The sequence below is a fragment of the Rhinatrema bivittatum genome, chromosome 4, assembly GCF_901001135.1.
Source record: "Rhinatrema bivittatum chromosome 4, aRhiBiv1.1, whole genome shotgun sequence".
In the NCBI taxonomy this organism is placed as follows: Eukaryota; Metazoa; Chordata; class Amphibia; order Gymnophiona; family Rhinatrematidae; genus Rhinatrema; species Rhinatrema bivittatum.
The window spans coordinates 146,265,140-146,286,305 of record NC_042618.1 but is presented as its reverse complement, the minus strand read 5'-3'; the positions used below and the strand labels follow the sequence as shown (position 1 = coordinate 146,286,305).

Sequence of the window (21,166 nt, the reverse complement as noted above, 5' to 3'; positions counted from 1 at the left end):
AGAACAAGGGGAGAGGGAGGGTACAGAGAACTGGAGATGGTAAAGGGGGGTGGGAAAAGAATGAAACTCAGAGGTGTAATGGGGTGGAGGGATCAGAGAGAACCAGAAAGGGTTACTGGAAGAGGGGAAGGATTTGAGAGATCACAGAGAGGTAATTGGAGAGTGGGTATGTGAGAATCAGAAGGGGTGATAGTGGAGAGTGTATTAGAGAGAACCAGAAAGGGTAAGTGAGGAGAAAAAAAGAAAGGGAATTGGAGTCAGGAACAGAGTATGAGTGTAGGCAGAAAGGGAGAGAGATATGCAGGCAGGTCAAGAAGGAAAGCAAAGGGGCTTGGGGATACTGGTGCTGGGTAGGGGGTGGGAGTGCAGGATGGAGGCTTGAGAGTGGGGGGAGAATGGAGAGAGAGACAGAGGGTGAGAGACAGGTTGAGGGAAGTGAGAAACTGGTGGGGGCAGGGTACAAAAGAGAGAACTTGTGGGGACAGGGTGGGAGGATTGAGAGACACACTGTTGGGATTGGGGAGATTTGTTGGTACAGATGGAAGGATACACCAAGCCCACCTGTGGGAAATGATAAATCGTGCCTTTTCGGTCACTGAGCCTATATATAATCTAGAATTCTATGCCAGAACATCTGAGAAATATGATAGATATGAAAACATTTAATAAAGATTTTAAAACATGACTATTGAAAAAAGGTTTTAAAACTGTAAATTAACATTTAAAATGATTTTCTTATTCCAGAGAACAAAAAATGCATAAATTCATTGAAGCACACGGTCTTGTATAGTTTATATGTATGTATTGTGTTTTTTGAAAAGTATTTATTTTATGTATGTATTCAAGTTGTGAACTGCCCTGTACATACCCGGATCTGTCCAGACTCCTGGGTTTATTCATCCCTGCCAGCAGATGGAGACAGAGAAAAGCCTCACTGACACTGCTTGATAAGCCCTGGTGCCACCTGCAGTAGATCAGTATTTCTCTGTTTCCAGCAGATGGCTGGTGCATAAACCTGCAGTCTTTTGTTTAGCCTTTTTTAGCTTTTTCTTTTTTGGGTGAGCCTTCATCCCAGGGGGTTGGTTCCCTTTGGGAACCATTCCCTGTTCGGTTGAGGTGGACCAGCTAAGGTCCAAATTGTTCCGTGGGATGTAAATCTGGTGGTCCAGATCCCTCCCCTCATGAGGCCGGCTGTGCGGCTTTCAGCCCCTTTTTTTCTTCTTCAGGGGTTTTTCTCCTCCTTGGTTTGTGGCTGATCTGAGCTGGACAGCTTGTTTCAGCTCTAGGAGAGGAACTTCCTGTTATTTTTTTAGTAAAGTTTAAAAAAAAAATATGAATAGGATGGCTGAGTGGAAAGGCTCTGGGGCGACTCCCCCCACCCCTGTTGATCGTGCCAGTTCTTTGTTTTGATTTTTTTTTTTTTTTTTTACTTTTTCTTTGATAAGGGACTATGGTTTGCGGCTCGGCTTGCCCGCACGTGTGGGGCAGTCCTGGTGCATCTCGGTTGGGCCGGCCTCTGCTCTGGCTGCATTTCCGGGGGGGGGGTGTGTGTGTGTGTGTGTGAAGGGCCCTCCCAGGAGTCTCAAAACAGCAGCACTTCGATAAGCGAGCTGCCGCAGTCGGGCCGGTTATGCATGCCCCCCCTGCAGGCTCCGGGTCTGCCGGCTCCCTTGTGGTGGGAGCGGTGGCCATTTTGGTGCCGGATTTGCATGCGCCGCCATGTTTGGAGGGGGAGGGGGATCTCCCTCTGCGGCTCTCTCCAGTCCATTCGAGCCCCCTAGAGGAGCAGGGGCTCTCGGGGGGAGGGGGGCTAATCAGCAGGTTACTTTGCCTCAGGGGCCTGGGGGAGACCAGGTTCCGATTTTAGCTCCTGGTGCATGCCCCTTCTCCCCCGATTTTATTCTCCTGCTTCATCAAGCCTATCTGGCACTGCAGGAAGGCCTAGGGTGCCCACAGTTGTCCCTGGCACCTCTGGGTCCATGCCTTCAGCCTCTGGGGGCCGCGTTAGGGTCTACATCGACACAGTCACCGATGACAACTACGCCGGACTTGACAGACCTCATTCACAAGATAGTAATAGAGGCTTTACAGAAACAGCTTCCGGCGCCATCACCGATGCCGGTGGACACGCCGATGTCGATGCCGGCGGTACCGCCGATGCCAGCACCATCGCTGATGCCGGGGGTTGCCCCGATGCTGCCTATCGAACCTATATCATCGATAGCACTGATGATGCAAACAACATCGATGCCCAAGACCTCTTCGATGACTATATCGCTGGTGCCATTGACATTTTCGAGGCCTACCTCGATAATAGACACTCCATCGATGCCAGGCCCTTCCAGGACATCGCTAGCTGCACCTTCTATACCAATTTCGGAATTTTCATTTCTCCTTTCCTCAACATCGTCTATTTCATCGATGTCACATTCAATACCTATCTACACTACGGCTCCTACCATACCACACCTTACCAAGAAGGTATTCCAGTCTAAGTCGTCCACTAAAAAGAAATCATTGATGCCAAAAATGCCAATTTTAGAAGAGAGTTCATTACATGACATTCTCACCAAACGAAATACTGACTTGCTATCTTCCTTACCAACTTGTCCAGAAGAAGAGCAAGTTGAACAATTCTCGTCTGATGAACCTTTACCAGGACCTTCTGGGGTACATCCTGCTCAGAAAGCAACACCACCTCATCAGACAACCCAATATGATACCTGGTCTGACACTGATTCTGACCCCTCATCAGAGGACTTTATGTCAGATCCATCTCCGCCTCCTGTTACAAAGCAGTCTCCTCCGGAAGATTTTACATTCCCATTGTTTGTTCAGGAAATGGCAGATTCCATCCCTTTCCAGTTACACACTGAACAGGATATCAGACAACAAACACTAGAAGTACTTCAATTTGTTGATCCCCCTAAGCACACTCTGGCTATCCCTGTTCATGACATTCTCTTGCAACTGCAGCAGCGCCTTTGGGAGCACCCCTGTTCAGTTCCTGCAGTAAACAAACGCATAGAGTCAACTTATCTGGTACAACCTTCCTCTGCAAACCAAAAAACACAGCTTCCTCACCACTCTGTGGTAGTGGAATCGGCTCAAAAGAAATCTAGAAGGACAAGGGCCCATTCCTCAATTCCTCCAGGGAAAGGTAATAGGTTCCTTGACCAATTGGGCCGAAAAGTGTACCAAGGAGCAATGCTGAATTCAAAAATATCAGCATACCATTTATATATGACACAATACCACAGGAACCTGTGGAAGCAAATGGAGAAGTTTGTGCCATCCTTGCCCTCACAGTATCAAGAAGCTGCACAAGCAGTTATAAATAAAGGCTTCAATGCGGGGAAGCATGAGGTAAGAGCCGCCTATGACAGCTATGACACAGCCTCACGAGTGGCTGCATCGGGCATCGCTGCAAGACGCTGGGCCTGGCTTAAGGCATCCGATTTAAGACCAGAAGTACAGGACAAGCTGGTTGATCTTGCCTGCCTGGGCGATAATTTGTTCGGTTCTAAAGTGCAGGACGCTGTTTCCCAGTTACGGGAACATACTGAAACCCTGCGGCAATTATCCTCACTGCCCCATGACACTTATATGCACATTGCCAGAAGACCATCACGTAGGGATACCAGAAGGCCTTTTTACAGGCAGCGTAAGTACTATCCCCCCGCATCTAGGCCGAGGCCTCCTAGATCTCAGCAAAGGCCTCAGCAACGACAACAGAGAGCAGCAAGAGCACCACAAGCTCCACAAACTGGACCTGCTACTGTTTTTTGAGATTACATCTGGAGAACAAGGCCCGTATGTCAACCCTTACCCAACACTACCAGTAGGGGGCAGACTGTCCAAATTTTACATCAATTGGACATCAATAACATCGGACCAATGGGTCCTATCCATCATCCACAAAGGATACCACCTCAATTTCATTTCAATCCCTCCAGATTTTCCAACGAAACCTTCTCGTCTCAGCGAAGATCACATTCTTCAACTTCAAATAGAATTATTCACCCTTCTGAGCGCCAGGGCTGTCGAGAGAGTACCCTGGGCCCAGCAGGGCAGAGGATTCTACTCCCGTTATTTTCTCATTCCAAAGAAAACCGGAAGCCTTCGTCCTATACTGGACCTCAGAAATCTCAACAAATTTCTGAAAAAAGAAAAGTTCAGGATGGTATCCTTAGACTTAATGCTCCCACTCCTTCAAAAAGGAGATTGGCTTTGTTCTCTGGATCTTCAAGATGCTTATGCTCACATTCCAATATTCCCCTTTTATTGCAAGTACCTGTGCTTCATGGTGGGCCATCAACATTTCCAATACAGAGTTCTGCCATTCGGCCTTGCCTCTGCTCCCAGAGTATTCACCAAATGCCTGGCAGTAGTAGCAGCACATTTGCACAAACAAGGTGTTCATGTTTTTCCATATCTAGACGATTGGCTCATAAGAAGTCAATCTCAAGAAGGACCTCTAACTTCTCTAAATCATACAATTGCTGTACTTCACAACATGGGATTTCTCGTCAACTATCGAAAGTCCCATCTGACTCCTTCTCATCTTCTCCAGTTCATAGGAGCAGAGTTAAACACTATTCTCGCAAAAGCCTTTCTACCCAGCGATCGAGCAGAAACGCTGTCCCTCTTGGCAAATTTGCTACACTCAAGGAAACAAGTAACAGCTCACCACTTTCTAACGTTACTAGGCCACATGGCTTCCACAGTTCATGTCACTCCTATGGCAAGACTAGCCATGAGAATAACCCAATGGACTTTAAAATCACAATGGATCCAAGCCATTCAACCATTACATTCTCCAATTCAAATCACACACCAACTTCGTTCATCTCTCCTTTGGTGGATGAACAAGGACAATTTGCACAAGGACAAGCCTTCCAGCAACCAGTCCCACAGATAATGTTAACTACAGATGCATCCACCTTGGGTTGGGGAGCTCACATGGACAAACTCCAAACTCAAGGGACATGGACGAAACTCGAAGCAACATTTCAAATCAATTTCCTAGAACTTGGAGCTATACGTTATGCCCTATAGAAACATAGAAACATAGAAATGACGGCAGAAGAAGACCAAACGGCCCATCCAGTCTGCCCAGCAAGCTTCACATTTTTTTCTCATACTTATCTGTTTCTCTTAGCTCTTTGGTTCTATTTCCCTTCCACCCCCACCATTAATGTAGAGAGCAGTGATGGAGCTGCAACCAAGTGAAATATCAAGCTTGATTAGTTATGGGTAGTAGGGGAAGTAACCGCCGCAATAAGCAAGCTACACCCATGCTTATTTGTTTTACCCAGACTGTGTTGTTCAGCCCTTATTGGTTGTTTTTCTTCTCCCCTGCTGTTGAAGCAGGGAGCTATGCTGGATATGCTTGTAGTATCAGTTTTTCTTCTCCCCTGCCGTTGAAGCAGAGAGCTATGCTGGATATGCGTGAAGTATCAGTTTTTCTTCTCCCCTGCCGATGAAGCAGGATATGCATTGAAAGTGAAGTATCAGGCTTATTTGCTTTCAAGGACTACCTTTCATACAAGACTGTTCTAATCCAAACGGACAATACAGTTGCCATGTGGTACATCAACAAACAAGGAGGTACGGGCTCGTATCTCCTTTGTCAAGAGGCTGCACAGATTTGGAGCTGGGCCCTGAACCACTCGATGTTCCTGCGGGCCACTTTAACTGGCAGGCATTCACAATGTGAGCTTATGCTTATGCTGTTGCTGTTGCTGAAGTTACACGATGTTAGGTTCCATATTAGGAGCTACCACCCAGGAAAAAGATCTAGGCATCATACTGGATAATACTTTAAAATCTTCGGCTCAGTGTGCTGCAGCAGTCAAAAAAGCAAATAGAATGTTAGGAATTATTAGGAAGGGAATGGTTAATAGAACGGAAAATGTCATAATGCCTCTGTATCGCTCCATGGTGAGACCGCACCTTGAATACTGTGTACAATTCTGGTCGCCGCATCTCAAAAAAGATATAGTTGCGATGGAGAAGGTACAGAGAAGGGCAACCAAAATGATAAAGGGGATGGAACAGCTCCCCTATGAGGAAAGGCTGAAGAGGTTAGGGCTGTTCAGCTTGGAGAAGAGACGGCTGAGGGGGGATATAATAGAGGTCTTTAAGATCATGAGAGGTCTTGAACGAGTAGATGTGACTTGGTTATTTACACTTTCGAATAATAGAAGGACTAGGGGGCATTCCATGAAGTTAGCAAGTAACACATTTAAGACTAATCGGAGAAAATTCTTTTTCACTCAACGCACAATAAAGCTCTGGAATTTGTTGCTAGAGGAGGTGGTTAGTGCAGTTAGTGTAGCTGGGTTCAAAAAAGGTTTGGATAAGTTCTTGGAGGAGAAGTCCATTAATGGCTATTAATTATTAATTAATGTTATAATAATATTATATGTTTGTTAAATACTATTGTTACTTTCACTGTTCCTTGTAATAATGTTCAATAGTTGATTGTTATTGTTCTATGTTCTATGTAAAAAACCCCAGTCTAATCTACCAGACCAGGGCAACCTTTTCGTTACTTGTAAACCGGACTGATTTGTATTGCATACAGGAATTCCGGTATATAAAAATTAAAAATAAATAAATAAATAAATAAATAATCAATTATACTTAGGGAATAGCCACTGCTATTAATTGCATCAGTAGCATGGGTTCTTCTTAGTGTTTGGGTAATTGCCAGGTTCTTGTGGCCTGGTTTTGGCCTCTGTTGGAAACAGGATGCTGGGCTTGATGGACCCTTGGTCTGACCCAGCATGGCAATTTCTTATGTTCTTATGTTCTTAATGTAGTGGCAGATCGACTCAGTCGTCAATTCCAACCACACGAATGGTCCCTGGATCCCTCAGTAGCGACCAGGATATTTCAGCGTTGGGGTCAACCAATGATAGACCTTTTTGCGTCACATCTGAATCACAAAGTGGACAATTTCTGTTCTCTACACCAACAGAAACACCAACCAACCAAGGACGCCTTTGCTTGCCCTTGGAACTCAGGCCTCCTATACGCGTATCCCCCGATACCGCTTATAACAAAAACTCTAGTGAAACTACAACAAGACAAGGGGTCCATGATACTCATAGCCCCCGTATTGGCCTCGACAAGTATGGTTTCCCACACTTCTAGACCTCTCAGACAGGGATCCCATTTGCCTAGGAGTAGCTCCCACTCTCATCACCCAAAATCAGGGTCGATTGCGCCATCTCAATCTTCAATCCCTATCTCTGACTGCATGGATGTTGAAAGCATGATATTACAACCATTCAATCTTTCAACCAATGTATCTCAAGTGCTTATAGCTTCACGTAAACCTTCCACACGAAAGAACTATTCTTTCAAATGGAAGAGATTCACTCTGTGGTGCAGGCAAAAGAGTATTGATCCTTTCACCTGCCCCACTACTTCTCTACTAGACTACTTATACCATCTTTCAGAATCTGGTCTCCAGACTTCATCGGTAAGAGTACATTTAAGTGCAATCTCAGCTTACCATAACAAGATGGGAGATGCACCTATATCCTCACAATCTCTTGTCAGTAGGTTTATGAGAGGTTTAACTCAACTTAAACCACCAATTCGGCCGCCTGTCACAGAATGGGACCTGAATCTGGTTTTAACAAGACTCATGCATTCTCCTTTTGAACCCATAGATTCCTGTGATCTTAAATTTCTCACATGGAAGACTATCTTCCTTATAGCCATTACATCAGCTAGGAGGGTTAGTGAGTTACAAACACTTGTCACATACGAACCTTATACAAAATTCCTACATGACAGAGTGGTTCTCCGTACACATCCAAAATTCCTTCCAAAGATTGTTACGGAATTCCACTTGAACCAATCCATAGTTTTACCCACATTCTTTCCAAGGCCTCATTCTCACCAAGGAGAAAGGGCCTTACATACCTTGGACTGTAAACGTGCATTATCTTTCTATTTAAACCGCACTGCAGTCCACAGGAAATCCAATCAGCTTTTTGTTTCCTATGATCCAAACAAACCGGGTAAAGCAGTGGGTAAACATACTCTATCCAACTGGTTAGCAGATTGCATACAGTTTTGCTATGAAAAAGCAGGCCTTCACCTCCAAGGGCGAGTAAAGGCACACTCAGTAAGAGCAATGTCAACCTCAGTAGCACACTATTGTTCAGTTCCAATCCTTGACATATGTAGAGCAGCAACATGGAGTTCTCTTTACACCTTTGCAGCTCACTACTGCCTGGACAAAGAAGGAAGACAAGATTCAGCTTATGGACAATCAGTCTTAAAGAACTTGTTTCCAGTTTAAACCCAATCCTTCTACATCCAACCTGCTGTGCTCTCTGGCTGATTCATTTCCAACAACAGTACCTCACTGTTGTATCACTACAAAATGACCCAGCCTCTAGCTTGCTAATCACCCATATGTGAGGACTAGCATCCTGCTTGTCCTGGGATAAAGCAAAATTGCTTACCTTGTAATAGGTGTTATCCCAGGACAGCAGGATGTAGTCCTCACGAAACCCACCCGCCACCCCGCTGAGTTGGGTCTCAATAATTTTATCCTTTTAATTTTGCTAAAGCTTATTGCTACATACGAGACTGGAGTGAGAACCCTGTGGCAAAGAATATCATGGCATGCTGGGCATGCTCAGTAGCCTCAGGCTGCCAGTCAAAAGTTTCTAGAAACTTTGACAGAAGTTTTTCCCGCGTTAGGGCTCTGTCAGTGACGTCACCCATATGTGAGGACTACATCCTGCTGTCCTGGGATAACACCTATTACAAGGTAAGCAATTTTGCTTTTTTAAGAAACTGAAGATGTGTTCTTTCTTGGCGTGATTTACGACTTGGACGACAAATTCCGGTCTTTGAATGGCACAAACAGATACAGCGTTCAGGATTTCGGCAGTGCATATCCAAGAGTTATAATTGCACAAATTTGATTCAAGAGCCATATCTGTTTGTCTGTCTTGGCAGACCCAATTATGGCAATCAAGGATAGGCATTCGCCATTGCTGGTGCATTAACTCCGCCATTCAGTCTTAAACAGCCGCCTGTCTTAGAAATTTGGGATCAGTAAGATTGGCAAATATGTTTGAAGGAAAGCCACAATCTCAAGTTCTCCCTCTCATTTCCTTGGGCGGATCAATCAAAGCAAGCAGCAATAAGGTTGGTACAATAGTTTTGATTTTGACAGTTAATTTGTTCCCATGTAATATTTAATTATTAATACTCAATAGTTTTATAGTTAATGAAGGCAGCATATTCTGTAAAATCTTTTCTGTTAATTGTTTTCTGTTTTAAACTGTTATATGTAAAGCTGGTTGCTAAATTATTGTTTCACTGTAAACCGAGGTGATGTATTCCTTTACGTACCTCGGTATAAAAGAACCTATAAATAAATAAATAAAATAAATAGAAATAATGACTGATTGGTGGGAGATTGATCCCTCTGAGGCTTTGGTCAGGACTTGCTCTTCCTAGTTGGCTTATGATCAGCTCACTTTTTACCTGATGTGATTTTATGTGACCAAAGTGACACATGTTAATATTGTATGACTATCATAATTCTAGTTTAGTAGCATTTGGGAATCTTATTTCTGCATTTTTTTTTCCCCCTGATCCTTGCAGTTGCACAAGGGACCAAGAACAAGCGGAAGCAGAAGCATCGGATCCCCACTAATGATGAGCTGCTGTATGACCCCAAGGAAGATGAGCGGGACCAGGCCTGGGTAGATGCCAGGCGGCGAGGGTGAGATGCTCTCATATGAGTTTTAGGGGTAGTTGGGACACATGAGAGAAAGCTGGAAGGACTGTCTGCTTCTCTAGGAAAACATTTTTATATTTAGGGGTCATGCTCTGAATTTAAGGGAACAGCAGCAATAAGAGTTCTCTTCAGTTTAACTAGTACTCATCCTGCCGACCAGGGGGTGTGATTTTGTGCTAGGCTGAAGGCCCACATTTTCTTCATATTCATGCTCCCATTTTTGTATGTGTAACTTTACTCCTGATTTAATAAGGGTTTCAGTGCACAAATGATATGAGTACAAACTTCACTATTTAGAATATTTTTCTATTCTGCGATAAACAAGTTCTATGCAGATTACAATAGAAAAAAGCAATATAACATCTAAAATCAAACGTCATATAAAATAACTTATAAAATAGTCGAGACAGTGACAGCTCCACGCCAAATATTTAGCCAAATGTTTGTCTAAAATAAAAAGCCTTGGTCTTTTTATGGAAATCTTTGACATCCCTAGTTTCCCTGACTGCTAGATGGAGTTTAATTCATGCTATTGAAAGCACCCGTTTTCAAGAGTTGTGAAAACGTACTGACTTAAATGAGAGTATTTCAAGAAAAGGATGGGTAGCAGGGTGCAGGGAGCATGAAGGAACATACCCATTCACCGCATCAGACAAGTAGCTGGGCCCCTCGCCATTTAAAATTTTAAAAAGCAATGTTGAAAATGTAAAGTTAACTCGCTGTTCAAAGGGAAGCCAATGCAGCTCCTTGAGAAATAGCGTAATGTGCTCAGGCAGTGAGCAGCCAGAGATGCTGTATTCTGCAACACCCTCTATAGAGAACATTACAATAATCCATTGTCCAGGACTGAGCAATAGTGCGAAAGCAATTGTATCTTAAGTGTAGCTTGGGTGCCAAAGTAAGCTAAAGTTAAAAAGGCAGCCTTTTGACAGTTTTATCATGTGTACTTTCATAATGCAGTGGTGAGCCACCACACCCCACAGATCACACAGTTCAATAAAGAAAGGAAACTGATGGCTACCAATGTGTAAAACACTGCATGTAAACTGTTACACCTCCCATGTAAATCCCATCTTAATGAAGGCATTAGCTATCGCTCTCCAGTGCAGAGAAGTAACCGTTTTTTAATGCTGGAGATTTAACTTGTGGAGTAAAGTTAATGCACCTTTCTGGGGCTAGGGGTTAGTCTATGGTGCGGTGCACCAGTGTGATTTTAGACCGAGAATTTGTGGTATGGGGTCCTAGATGGATCTCTCAGGTCCAGGGTAGACTTTCATGTCCAGGAACATTATTCTTTTTCTGACCCAGGAGTTACGTTTCCAAGCCTAAAAGAAACTAGGCTAAGCACTGGGATATCAGGCCAATTCCCAGGTCTAGATGACCACTGCCTTGGGACCTTCAGGTCCCTCAGGCTGGAGGAACTGTGGCACAGGACCTGCAAGTCAAAGATGCAGAATTGTACGCGCAACAGAGTTATTGTCATCGTGCAGCACTCACTGTGGGTACAGCTGCCTATTGCTGTCACCTCATGCTTCTCTCCCCTGGTCACACAGCTGTCCTGCAGTTCCTGCCTGGCCAGCAGTTCAGCTGCCAGCTGTTATGCACTGGGATGAATGTGGAGAGGATTGGGGTGACAGGGATAGAGAGTTGTATACATAGTGAATTCTGTACAATGCCATTAGTGTCTCACTATACGTGTATGCCACACAGAGCTTACATAATGATACAGTTCCACATACAACAATTTTGCATACCATGGTGAAAACTGTGCTAATAAGAAGCTTTTTAACTCTAGTGCAACTTTTCAATTGTTTTTTGCAGACAAATCATGTTTTATATGCGTTATGCATATTTTTGTGCACATAGTTTGTGTTGGCACACTTTTTTTTTTTTTTAATGCTGTCTATGCTATTAGTTTACTGCAGCAGGAACACATTTTTTTGTGTGTGCTTACTTTGTGTACATTTTTTATGTGTGCTTAATTTGTGCGCATTTTTTAATATGTGTGTCGTATTACATCAGCCCAAGGGGGCCAGAGGAGGGAGAGAGAAAAAGAAAAGTTCTATGAATGGGAAATATCTTTGAGTGCTCTGGCTGGGGATATTAGAATCTGGGGAAAGAGAGCACCCCCAACCAGTCTTGTAGATAGAGAAGGAGAATATAGCGAGGAGCTAGGAAGCGCTCTATATCATCCACAGAGACTCTACTGGCATAATCTGGGAACTACAGTAGTCAGGTTCTGCCAAACTGTTTGGGAAATACTTGGACAGAATTGGGTTTTCTTTTCTATATTCTGAGCATATTGTACCACTTCTGGAAATAAAGCCAGTGGAGGAAAGCTGATGGCATGACCAGTATGGTGCATAGCCAGGGTCAGTTACCCCGGAAGATGAAGCCAGTGCACAATATACTAAATTGCACAAACCCAGCAGCCATGAGGCAATCGAATTTCCAGGTGCTTCTCACATGTTTGTGTTCTCCCCTGGAGTTGTTTCTCACTAGGGAGTACTGGTGTTTAGTAATCACTCATTGCAATCACACCAATAGAATAAACCACCAGGGTAGAAATACCTCTGTACTCTCATAAAACCAACTTAACCCCTTACACATACTCAAAAGATACCAATATATATTAAAATGTAACCTAATGGGCCATCATCTATACCAGCGTAATAACAGACAGTCTTTTTCAACACTAAGAGGATAATTTTGAAACCTGCGCACACCCATATACACATATATATGGGTGCGAGCAAAACTGCTCTGATATTTTATAACCTGCACATATACATTGCACCAAAATTATAAATCCTGTATGTATATATATAGCGGGAGCAACTATTTTATAAAAACTCAAAGTGACCTCATATAAGGTGCCCAGAGGGCTACAGGCTTTAAAAAGCTTTCAGCGGCAAGGGCCTTTTTTAATCATTGGTCACAATGAGACATTTAAAGCAGCTCCTGTGCATGGAGTCAAAGAGGTATACACTTATCTTGTATGTACTCCAATCCCAATTTTGCGGATGAGACCTGGAGTTGAAAAGACAAGGTAGAGTCCGGCTGAATGGAAAAATCCGACGTGGTCAGACACGCTGTGTTTCGGAGAAAAACTCCTCCTTCAGGGAGTCGGATGTTATTTTTGCCGGCGTTTGACAAAGTTCCTCATGAGAGGCTTCTAGGAAAAGTAAAAAGTCATGGGATAGGTGGCGATGTCCTTTCGTGGATTGCAAACTGGCTAAAAGACAGGAAACAGGGAGTAGGATTAAATGGACAATTTTCTCAGTGGAAGGGAGTGGACAGTGGAGTGCCTCAGGGATCTGTATTGGAACCCTTACTTTTCAATATATTTATAAGTGATCTAGAAATACGACGAGTGAGATAATCAAATTTGCAGATGACACCAAATTATTCAGAGTAGTTAAATCACAAGCAGATTGTGATAAATTGCAGGAAGACCTTGTGAGACTGGAAAATTGGGCATCCAAATGGCAGATGAAATTTAATGTGGATAAGTGCAAGGTGATGCATATAGGGAAAAATAACCCATGCTATAATTACACAATGTTGGGTTCCATATTAAGTGCTACAACCCAAGAAAGAGATCTAGGTGTCATAGTGGATAACACATTGAAATCGTCGGTTCAGTGTGCTGCAGCAGTCAAAAAAGCAAACAGAATGTTGGGAATTATTAGAAAGGGAATGGTGAATAAAACAGAAAATGTCATAATGCCTCTGTATCGCACCATGGTGAGACCGCACCTTGAATACTGTGTACAATTCTGGTCGCCGCATCTCAAAAAAGATATAATTGCGATGGAGAAGGTACAGAGAAGGGTGACCAAAATGATAAGGGGAATGGAACAGCTCCCCTATGAGGAAAGGCTAAAGAGGTTAGGACTTTTCAGCTTGGAGAAGAGACGACTGAGGGGGGATATGATAGAGATGTTTAAAATCATGAGAGGTCTAGAACGGGTAGATGTGAATCGGTTATTTTCTCTTTCGGATAGTAGAAAGACTAGGGGGCACTCCATGAAGTTAGCATGAGGCACATTTAAAACTAATCGGAGAAAGCTCTTTTTTACTCAACGCACAATTAAACTCTGGAATTTGTTGCCAGAGGATGTGGTTAGTGCAGTTAGTATAGCTGTGTTTAAAAAAGGATTGGATAAGTTCTTGGAGGAGAAGTCCATTACCTGCTATTAAGTTCACTTAGAGAATAGCCACTGCCATTAGCAATGGTAACATGGAATAGACTTAGTTTTTGGGTACTTGCCAGGTTCTTATGGCCTGGATTGGCCACTATTGGAAACAGGATGCTGGGCTTGATGGACCCTTGGTCTGACCCAGTATGGCATTTTCTTATGTTCTTATGGGTCCCAGAGTATCTGAGCTGCACATTCACATATCACAACATGTGTGTTCTTCGCAAGCCTTTTTATCTGCTTCTCTGTTAAAACATGAAGAAAGGGCCTTTAGATGTGCTGGCCCAATGATCTGGAAAGTTCTTGCCTTAGAAATCAGGTCCTGTGAGGACTATAACTTTTTGTAAAACTAGTAAAATGCTGGTTATTCAAGAAGTATTTTTATTAAGGGGGATATGTATTCTTCCCTACCAACTTCTGAGGAGTTATTTCTGCCAGAATTAGGTTGGGCAGTCAATGATAATTATCTTTAGATCAGCTAGGGTGTACAAGCTATAAGACTGGTGCTGTTCTTTAAGTTTTTAGGGAATTTATGGGGGCTGATTTTGTGTCATCGTTTAACATACATGAATGGTTTTGATTGTATTGGTTCATTTTCTTGTGTATGATTTATACATCTAATGTGGTGTTCCTGTGTTGTTATCCACTGAAAGCATTCTTTCTACTATCCAGCGAGCTAAAAGCTAAAATAAATAAAACAATTTTCTAAAGTAAACATTGAAACTACACATAAGACAGAACTTGCAATATGGACAGTATGGGAGCTAAGACATAAAGAAATAATCTGGTGTGGATAAGTAGACAAAAGAGGAACCTGCTGAAGCAGCAAAGGTTTCAGGAAGCAAGCGGCCTGTGAGTAGCAGTTTTCTCTTGGCCTTCAAACTAGTTGGCCATGGAAGGATGCAGGTTTTGCACTCTGAAGGCTAGTAAAGAGCAGCCATGTCTGGCTTCGTATCCATGCAGTCTCTGAATGAGAGATAACAGAAACCGGAGAAATGACAACGTGCCACTGCCACTTACAAAAATCTTTCCCCAGCTGGGAACATATATGGAAGCAACTGTAGGAAGGGTTACGAACAGAAACACTGTGTATAGAGTGGGAAAAGTTGGAGAAAAGGGGATGGATACAGAGAGAGAATATTTATATTTAAAAAAAAAGTGTCTAAATACAGTAGCACGGGATGGGAGGGCCTGGCAAATGCCACACAAGGCGATTTTGCTGCCTATGGGCACCACAGCAACACATTATGTGCATTAACTCATCTGGGAATTGCACCAAGCACAATTCGTGTTTTGCTCAAAATATACTTTAACTTCATTAGCATCAAAAAAAAGCAGCCTGAATTAAATTTATAATCTCCCCCTGACCCTGAGGAATAACATCAGAAATTCTGAGCAGAAAATGAACAGTGCTTAAAAAAAAGTAATAAGAACACTAGAAGAATGAGTTCTGGTGACATATTTGCCAGGTGATATCCTGCATTCAGTTCAGAATTTAGTGCATGCCGAGGCAAGTAGCCATACCAACATGATCAGTGGTGAGGGATGTGAGCCAAGAAATTTCTTCTCAATCTCTGGAATCCCTGAACATTGCAAGCGTGTGGCAGAGGCTCAGAGGAACTCTCGGTGAAGATCTGAGTGGTGGGACTGTTTGGTAAGTAGCCGCCATTTCTTAGCAAGCAGCAGGATCTCAGATATCCAAAGCCCCATGAAATGAGACTTAAGGACCGAAGTATATACCCTACAGCACTGCTTATCAACCCAGTCCTCAGCGAACATGTAGTCAGGATATCCACAATGAATATGCATGAGATAGCTGTGCCTAGAATGGAAGCACGCAGATCTATGTTATGCATATTCATTGTGGATATCCTGCAATCCTGACCCGCTAGGTGTGCTCAGAAGATTGGGTTGAGAAGCTCTGCCCTATAGAAGAGGAGCAGCATTAAAATATGTTTAGAAACATTCAAATATGTCCAAAGCAGGGGTGGACAACTCTGCTCCTTGAGAGCCACAAACAGACCTAGTTTCAGGGTATCCAAAATGAATACCTATGAGAGAATTCCCTATGAAGAAAGGCTAAATAGGTTAGGACTCTTCAGCTTGGAGAAAAGACAGCTGAAGGGAGATATGAAAGAGGTCTATAAAATAATGAGTGGAATGCAATGAGTAAACTTTAATCAGGTGTTTACTCTTTTGAAAAGTACAAAGACCAGGGGACACACAGTGAAGTTACTAGGTCATACATTTAAAACTAATAAGAGAAAATATTTTTTTTTTACTCAACGCATAATTAAGCTCTGGAATTCATTTCCAGATTATGTGGTGAAAGCTATTAGTATAGCTGCCTTTAAAAAAGGTTTGGACAAGTTCCTGGAGGAAAAGTCCATTAACAATTAAGGTAGATTTGCAGAAATCCACTGATAATTCTTGGGATAAGCAGCTTGGAATCTATCTATCCCTTGGGATCCTGCCAGGTTCTTGTGGCCTGGTTTGGTCACTGCTGGAAACAGGATACAGGGCTTGATGGACCTTTGGTCTGATCCAGTATGGCAAGCCTTAAGTTCTTATGAGATTTACATAGATTGCACTGCTTCCACTATATACAAATCTATGTCATGCATAGTCATTGAGGCTATTCTGAAAATCAGATCTGCTTGTGGCACTCCAGGACCAGAGTTGCCTACCCCTGTTCCAAATAATGCACAGGAAGCAAATCTTTGCAGTGGAAAAGAAGTTCTAATGTAGAACAAGAGGATATGACATGAGGCTCCAAGGGGGTAAATTCAGCAGGAACATAAAAAAAATATTATTTAGCAGATAGGGTGGCAGATTCATGGCATGGGCCTCCCTGTGGAGGTGATAGAGGCAAAAATAGTAACAATTTAAGAAAGCAAGGGAGAAGCACAAAACATCCTTACACACCCAGAAGTGCATAGCAGCAGCAATCTGGGCAGATCAGATGCACCTTCAGACGGTAGGTTTCTATCTGGGGAACATTTCTTTAAAGGATATTCCCAGTATCCTAGGCATCACAGGAAGACTAAACTTGGCCAGTGCTAGCCTTCAAGCACAATCTCTCTCAGTCTTTAGAAGTAAGTGTGTCCATTCTTCCACATGACCTTAGAGAGAAGCACAGGGTCAGCAGTCAGCAGAATCTGGCAGGAAAAGGCTCAGGAGTGATAGTACATAAACAGGACAAACCTGTTACCTTAGAGCTTAATACATAACCCTGCAGGGGTCACCAAGCGCAAACTTCAGAACATACAGGAGGATGGAGTCTGAAATCTAACTGCATTTTGCATTTGCCCTTTAGGCAGAAACCAAATAGTTCTTTACTAAATCCCTGAAGTGGAACACTCATGCAGGCCTGAGCAGGTACAATTTCCCTGGAGAGCAGCCAGCAAAGGAAAGCTTAGAAACCATGCACAGGCAGCACTGGTATTCAAAACTCAAAATCTCCATTTGTTTGAGTTCTAGGCTTGTACTATGGTGAAAGTGACGCTATGATTCCGCCGGCACGACCAAAGGGACTACATTACTTACAGCTGCAAATGTTCCCTTAAAATTAACAACTGAAGAAAGGGCCCCGCCCAAGTCTATTCAGCTGGTGCCAACTGTCTCGGAGCGAGTATCAGGACAGCAGTGTTTTTAATAGTATGCTCATGCCACATCTTCCAAGCAAAAACTCAAGTGGTGATGTACTCCAAGTCCTGAAATCTTGTTCATCCACAAGAAATCATCTCTTTACCTCTTCCCAGCCACCCACGAAAAATGGAATGCCAGAGAAGCGATTCCCGAAATACGGCTTTCCAGCCAGGACTCTGGGACACCGATCCTCATATGTTGCAATGTAATGAGTGATTATGAAACACTCATAAAACCAACTTACTCTGCTTACACATACTCAGAAAGCACCAATCTATATTAAAATGTAACCTGATGGGCCATCATTTCTTAATACCAGCATAACACTCTTTTTCAATGCCAAGGTGTCTATAAAAGTTCATAGTCCTTTTAAAAACATTATTTAGATTTATTTTTTTTTAAGTGCATTGAAATAAGACCCAAAAAGTGATGCCACGTGAATGCAGCTCACAATTTTCACAAACCCAATCTCCTAACGTTGAAACAAAGTTGTAAGAATCGCTCAACATGACTCCCGTATTTCAAACATTTTCTTCATCAGGGGCTCACTCAGGATGGCTTGTTAGGGTACGTTTTCCCCATCTGCACTCACTAATGTTATGGTGTCAAACAACATCTAATCACTTCTCAGTCCACAATGAAACAGGATATGCTGAAATGTTATGCATCATCCCGAAGGATCAAACCAACTTTACTGACCACTAAAAAATTATTTTTAAATGCTGTGCCAAGCTATTTCTTTATTCAGCACATTCAGTTGAACAGTATTTAAAGTAAATATCCAAAAGTATTGTGTGCCATTCTGGTTGTCACATCTCAAAAAAAGATATAGTTGAACTAGAAAAGGTACAGAGATGGGCGACCAAAATGATAAAGGGGTTTGAACGGCTCCCCGATAAGGAAAGGCTAAAGAGGTTAGGGCTGTTCAGCTTGGAGAAGAGATGGCTAAGGGGAGATATTGATGGAAGTCTATAAAATCATGAGAGGACTAGAATGGGTAAATGTGAATTGGTTATTTACTCTATAAAATAATGCAAAGACTAAGGGACTTTCTATCGGGCCAATTCAGTAAAGTCCGCACATTTTACTTTCTGTATCGCGCGGGAATACCTAATAGGGCCATCAACATGCATTTGCATGTTGCGGGCACTATTAGGTTCGGCGGATTGGACGTGCGTTTTCGGCCCCTTACTGAATAAGGGGTAAGGGAAAACGCGCATCCAGTGGTGGGTTAACAGTGCGCTCCGTTGGAGCGCACTGTACTGAATCAGCCTGTATGAAATTAGTAAGTAACACATTTAAAACACACTGAAGAGATTTTTTTTTTACTCTCAACGCACAATTAAGCTCTGGAATTCATTGCCGGAAGATGGAGTAAAGGCAGCTAGCATAGCTGGGTTTAAAAAAAAAAAAAAAAAAAAAAAAAAAGATTTGGACAAGTTAATGGAGAAGTCCATAAGCTATTATTAACCAGAGAGACTTGGGAAAAGCCACTACTTATCCCTGGGATCCTGCCAGATACCTGTGACCCGGGATTGGCCATTGTTGGAAACAGGATACTGGGCTTAATGGATTCTCAGTCTGACCCACTATCACAATTCTTAAGTTCTTTAAAAAAAAAACTGTTCTCTTGTATTCAAGAGAGCTTCCTACTCACCACCCCACCATGAAGCTGGAGCCTGTTGAATGACTGTCCAATGTAGCTGCTGAAAACTGTGCTGTTATAACATATAATGTGCCACAATCAGTGCCTGATTATTATTAACCTCGGTCTCAATTTCTTCATGTATGCGGATGATGTACAGATCCTCATCCCCATGCAAAAAACCCTACAAGAAACTCTAAACTTCTGGGAATCCTGTCTTGCCTCCATTAACTCTCTCTTAGACAGCCTCCAACTCGCTCTTAACACAGCAAAAACTGAAATCATCCTCATTTCCAACAAACTCGAGGTTACCTCACAGGCCTCTACTAAAACTACCCCCACAACCCTCCCCATCCTGCCATCTGTAAGAGACCTAGGTGTTGTATTAGACAAACACCTTAATTTTCATCCACACATCAAATCCCTTCTAAAAACCGGCTTCTATAAACTCCACATCCTCAAAAAGCTCAAACCCCTCCTCCACCTTCAAGACTTTCGCCTTGTATTGCAGTCCACAATCCTATCAAAATTAGACTACTGCAATTCACTTCTCCTAGGCCTGCCCTACGCCACAATTAAACCCCTACAAATCTTGCAGAACTCCATGGCACGAATCATCACAGACACTCGTAAGAGAGAACACATCACACCCATTTTAAAAGAACTGCATTGGCTCCCCATCCCTTTCCGTATAAAATACAAAACCCTCACAATACTCCATAACGTGCTTCACAAAAATGACCACGAATGGCTCAAGGAAACACCACGTTTCCGTACATCCAATCGTCCATCCAGAGCCTCCACAGCGGGCACTTTACACATCCCACCCCTCAGAATAGCACACCACTCCACTACCAGAGAGAGAGCCTTTACCATAGCCGGCCCCTCCCTCTGGAACTCTCTTCCCACGTCTCTCCGCCTTGAACCTTCCTTACCCAACTTCAAAAAAGGCATCAAAACCTGGCTCTTCTTACAAGCATACCCTGACTCCAATCAGACCTAAACCCCCTCCACTGCCACTTCCAATTCCCTTACCCCTTCTAATCCGTTGATGCATCCTAGGGAATTGCTGATTTTGTAAATTTGTTAATTTTTTATTCTCAGTTTTTTTAACACAGTTCCTATCAATTTCTCTCTCCCCTAGCACTTCACTACCTTTCTCCTTCCCGCAACTTCTGCGCTCACTGTCACCTGACCCCCATCCTCTCCTTTTTCCTTCACTGCTCCACCTCCCCCCTCCCTGTTATTTGTAATTTCCTCTTCCTCCTTTACAATGTTGATTGTGAACCGGCATGATATGTCCTATGAATGTCGGTATATTTTAAAAGCATTTAAATAAATAAAAATAAAATAAATAAATTATTCCCAACAACTCCATTATTTTATCAATCCACGGAGCATAATAATTTTTTTGAGATTTGAAAGTCATCATACAAGACTACTGAAGCTGGGGTTGCTTATAAGGCAATTTTTCCATATCTACCCGTTTTGTTCAGACTTTTTTTTTTGTTTTAACTCTCTATTTTCATAATTTCCAAAATTCAAGTCATACAGTGACATACATAGAATAACGAACAATCCATAAGAAAAACAGAAAAGATACAGGAAAAAAATAAAATAAAAGCAAGCAATCGTCTTAGTAAGATCTCAAATTGGGGACTATAAATTTAACAAAACATCAATAAAAAGAAATGATGATCAGAAAAATTAAATTATCCGCTACATCTTGGACTTTATCTTAGAAAACTAAGATGACATAGACAAGGGTCTCTCTCTACTCTGCAAAAAAAACCTTTTAACTGATCTGAATTAAAAAAATGTATTTAAGAGTGCCTAATTTAACAACACATTTACACGGAAATTGAAGAAAGCAAGCACAGATATCTAACT

General features: G+C 42.6%; 1 protein-coding gene across 1 annotated transcript in view; it reads left to right on the top strand.

Moving 5' to 3' along the window:
* EAPP (E2F associated phosphoprotein) overlaps positions 1–21,166 on the top strand; it is a 67,160-nt gene that overhangs the window by 22,257 nt on the left and 23,737 nt on the right. Inside the window, exon 4 of the mRNA XM_029598938.1 lies at positions 9,646–9,766. Within this exon, the coding sequence (XP_029454798.1) occupies positions 9,646–9,766 (121 nt within the window). The remainder of the gene's footprint in view (positions 1–9,645; positions 9,767–21,166) is intronic.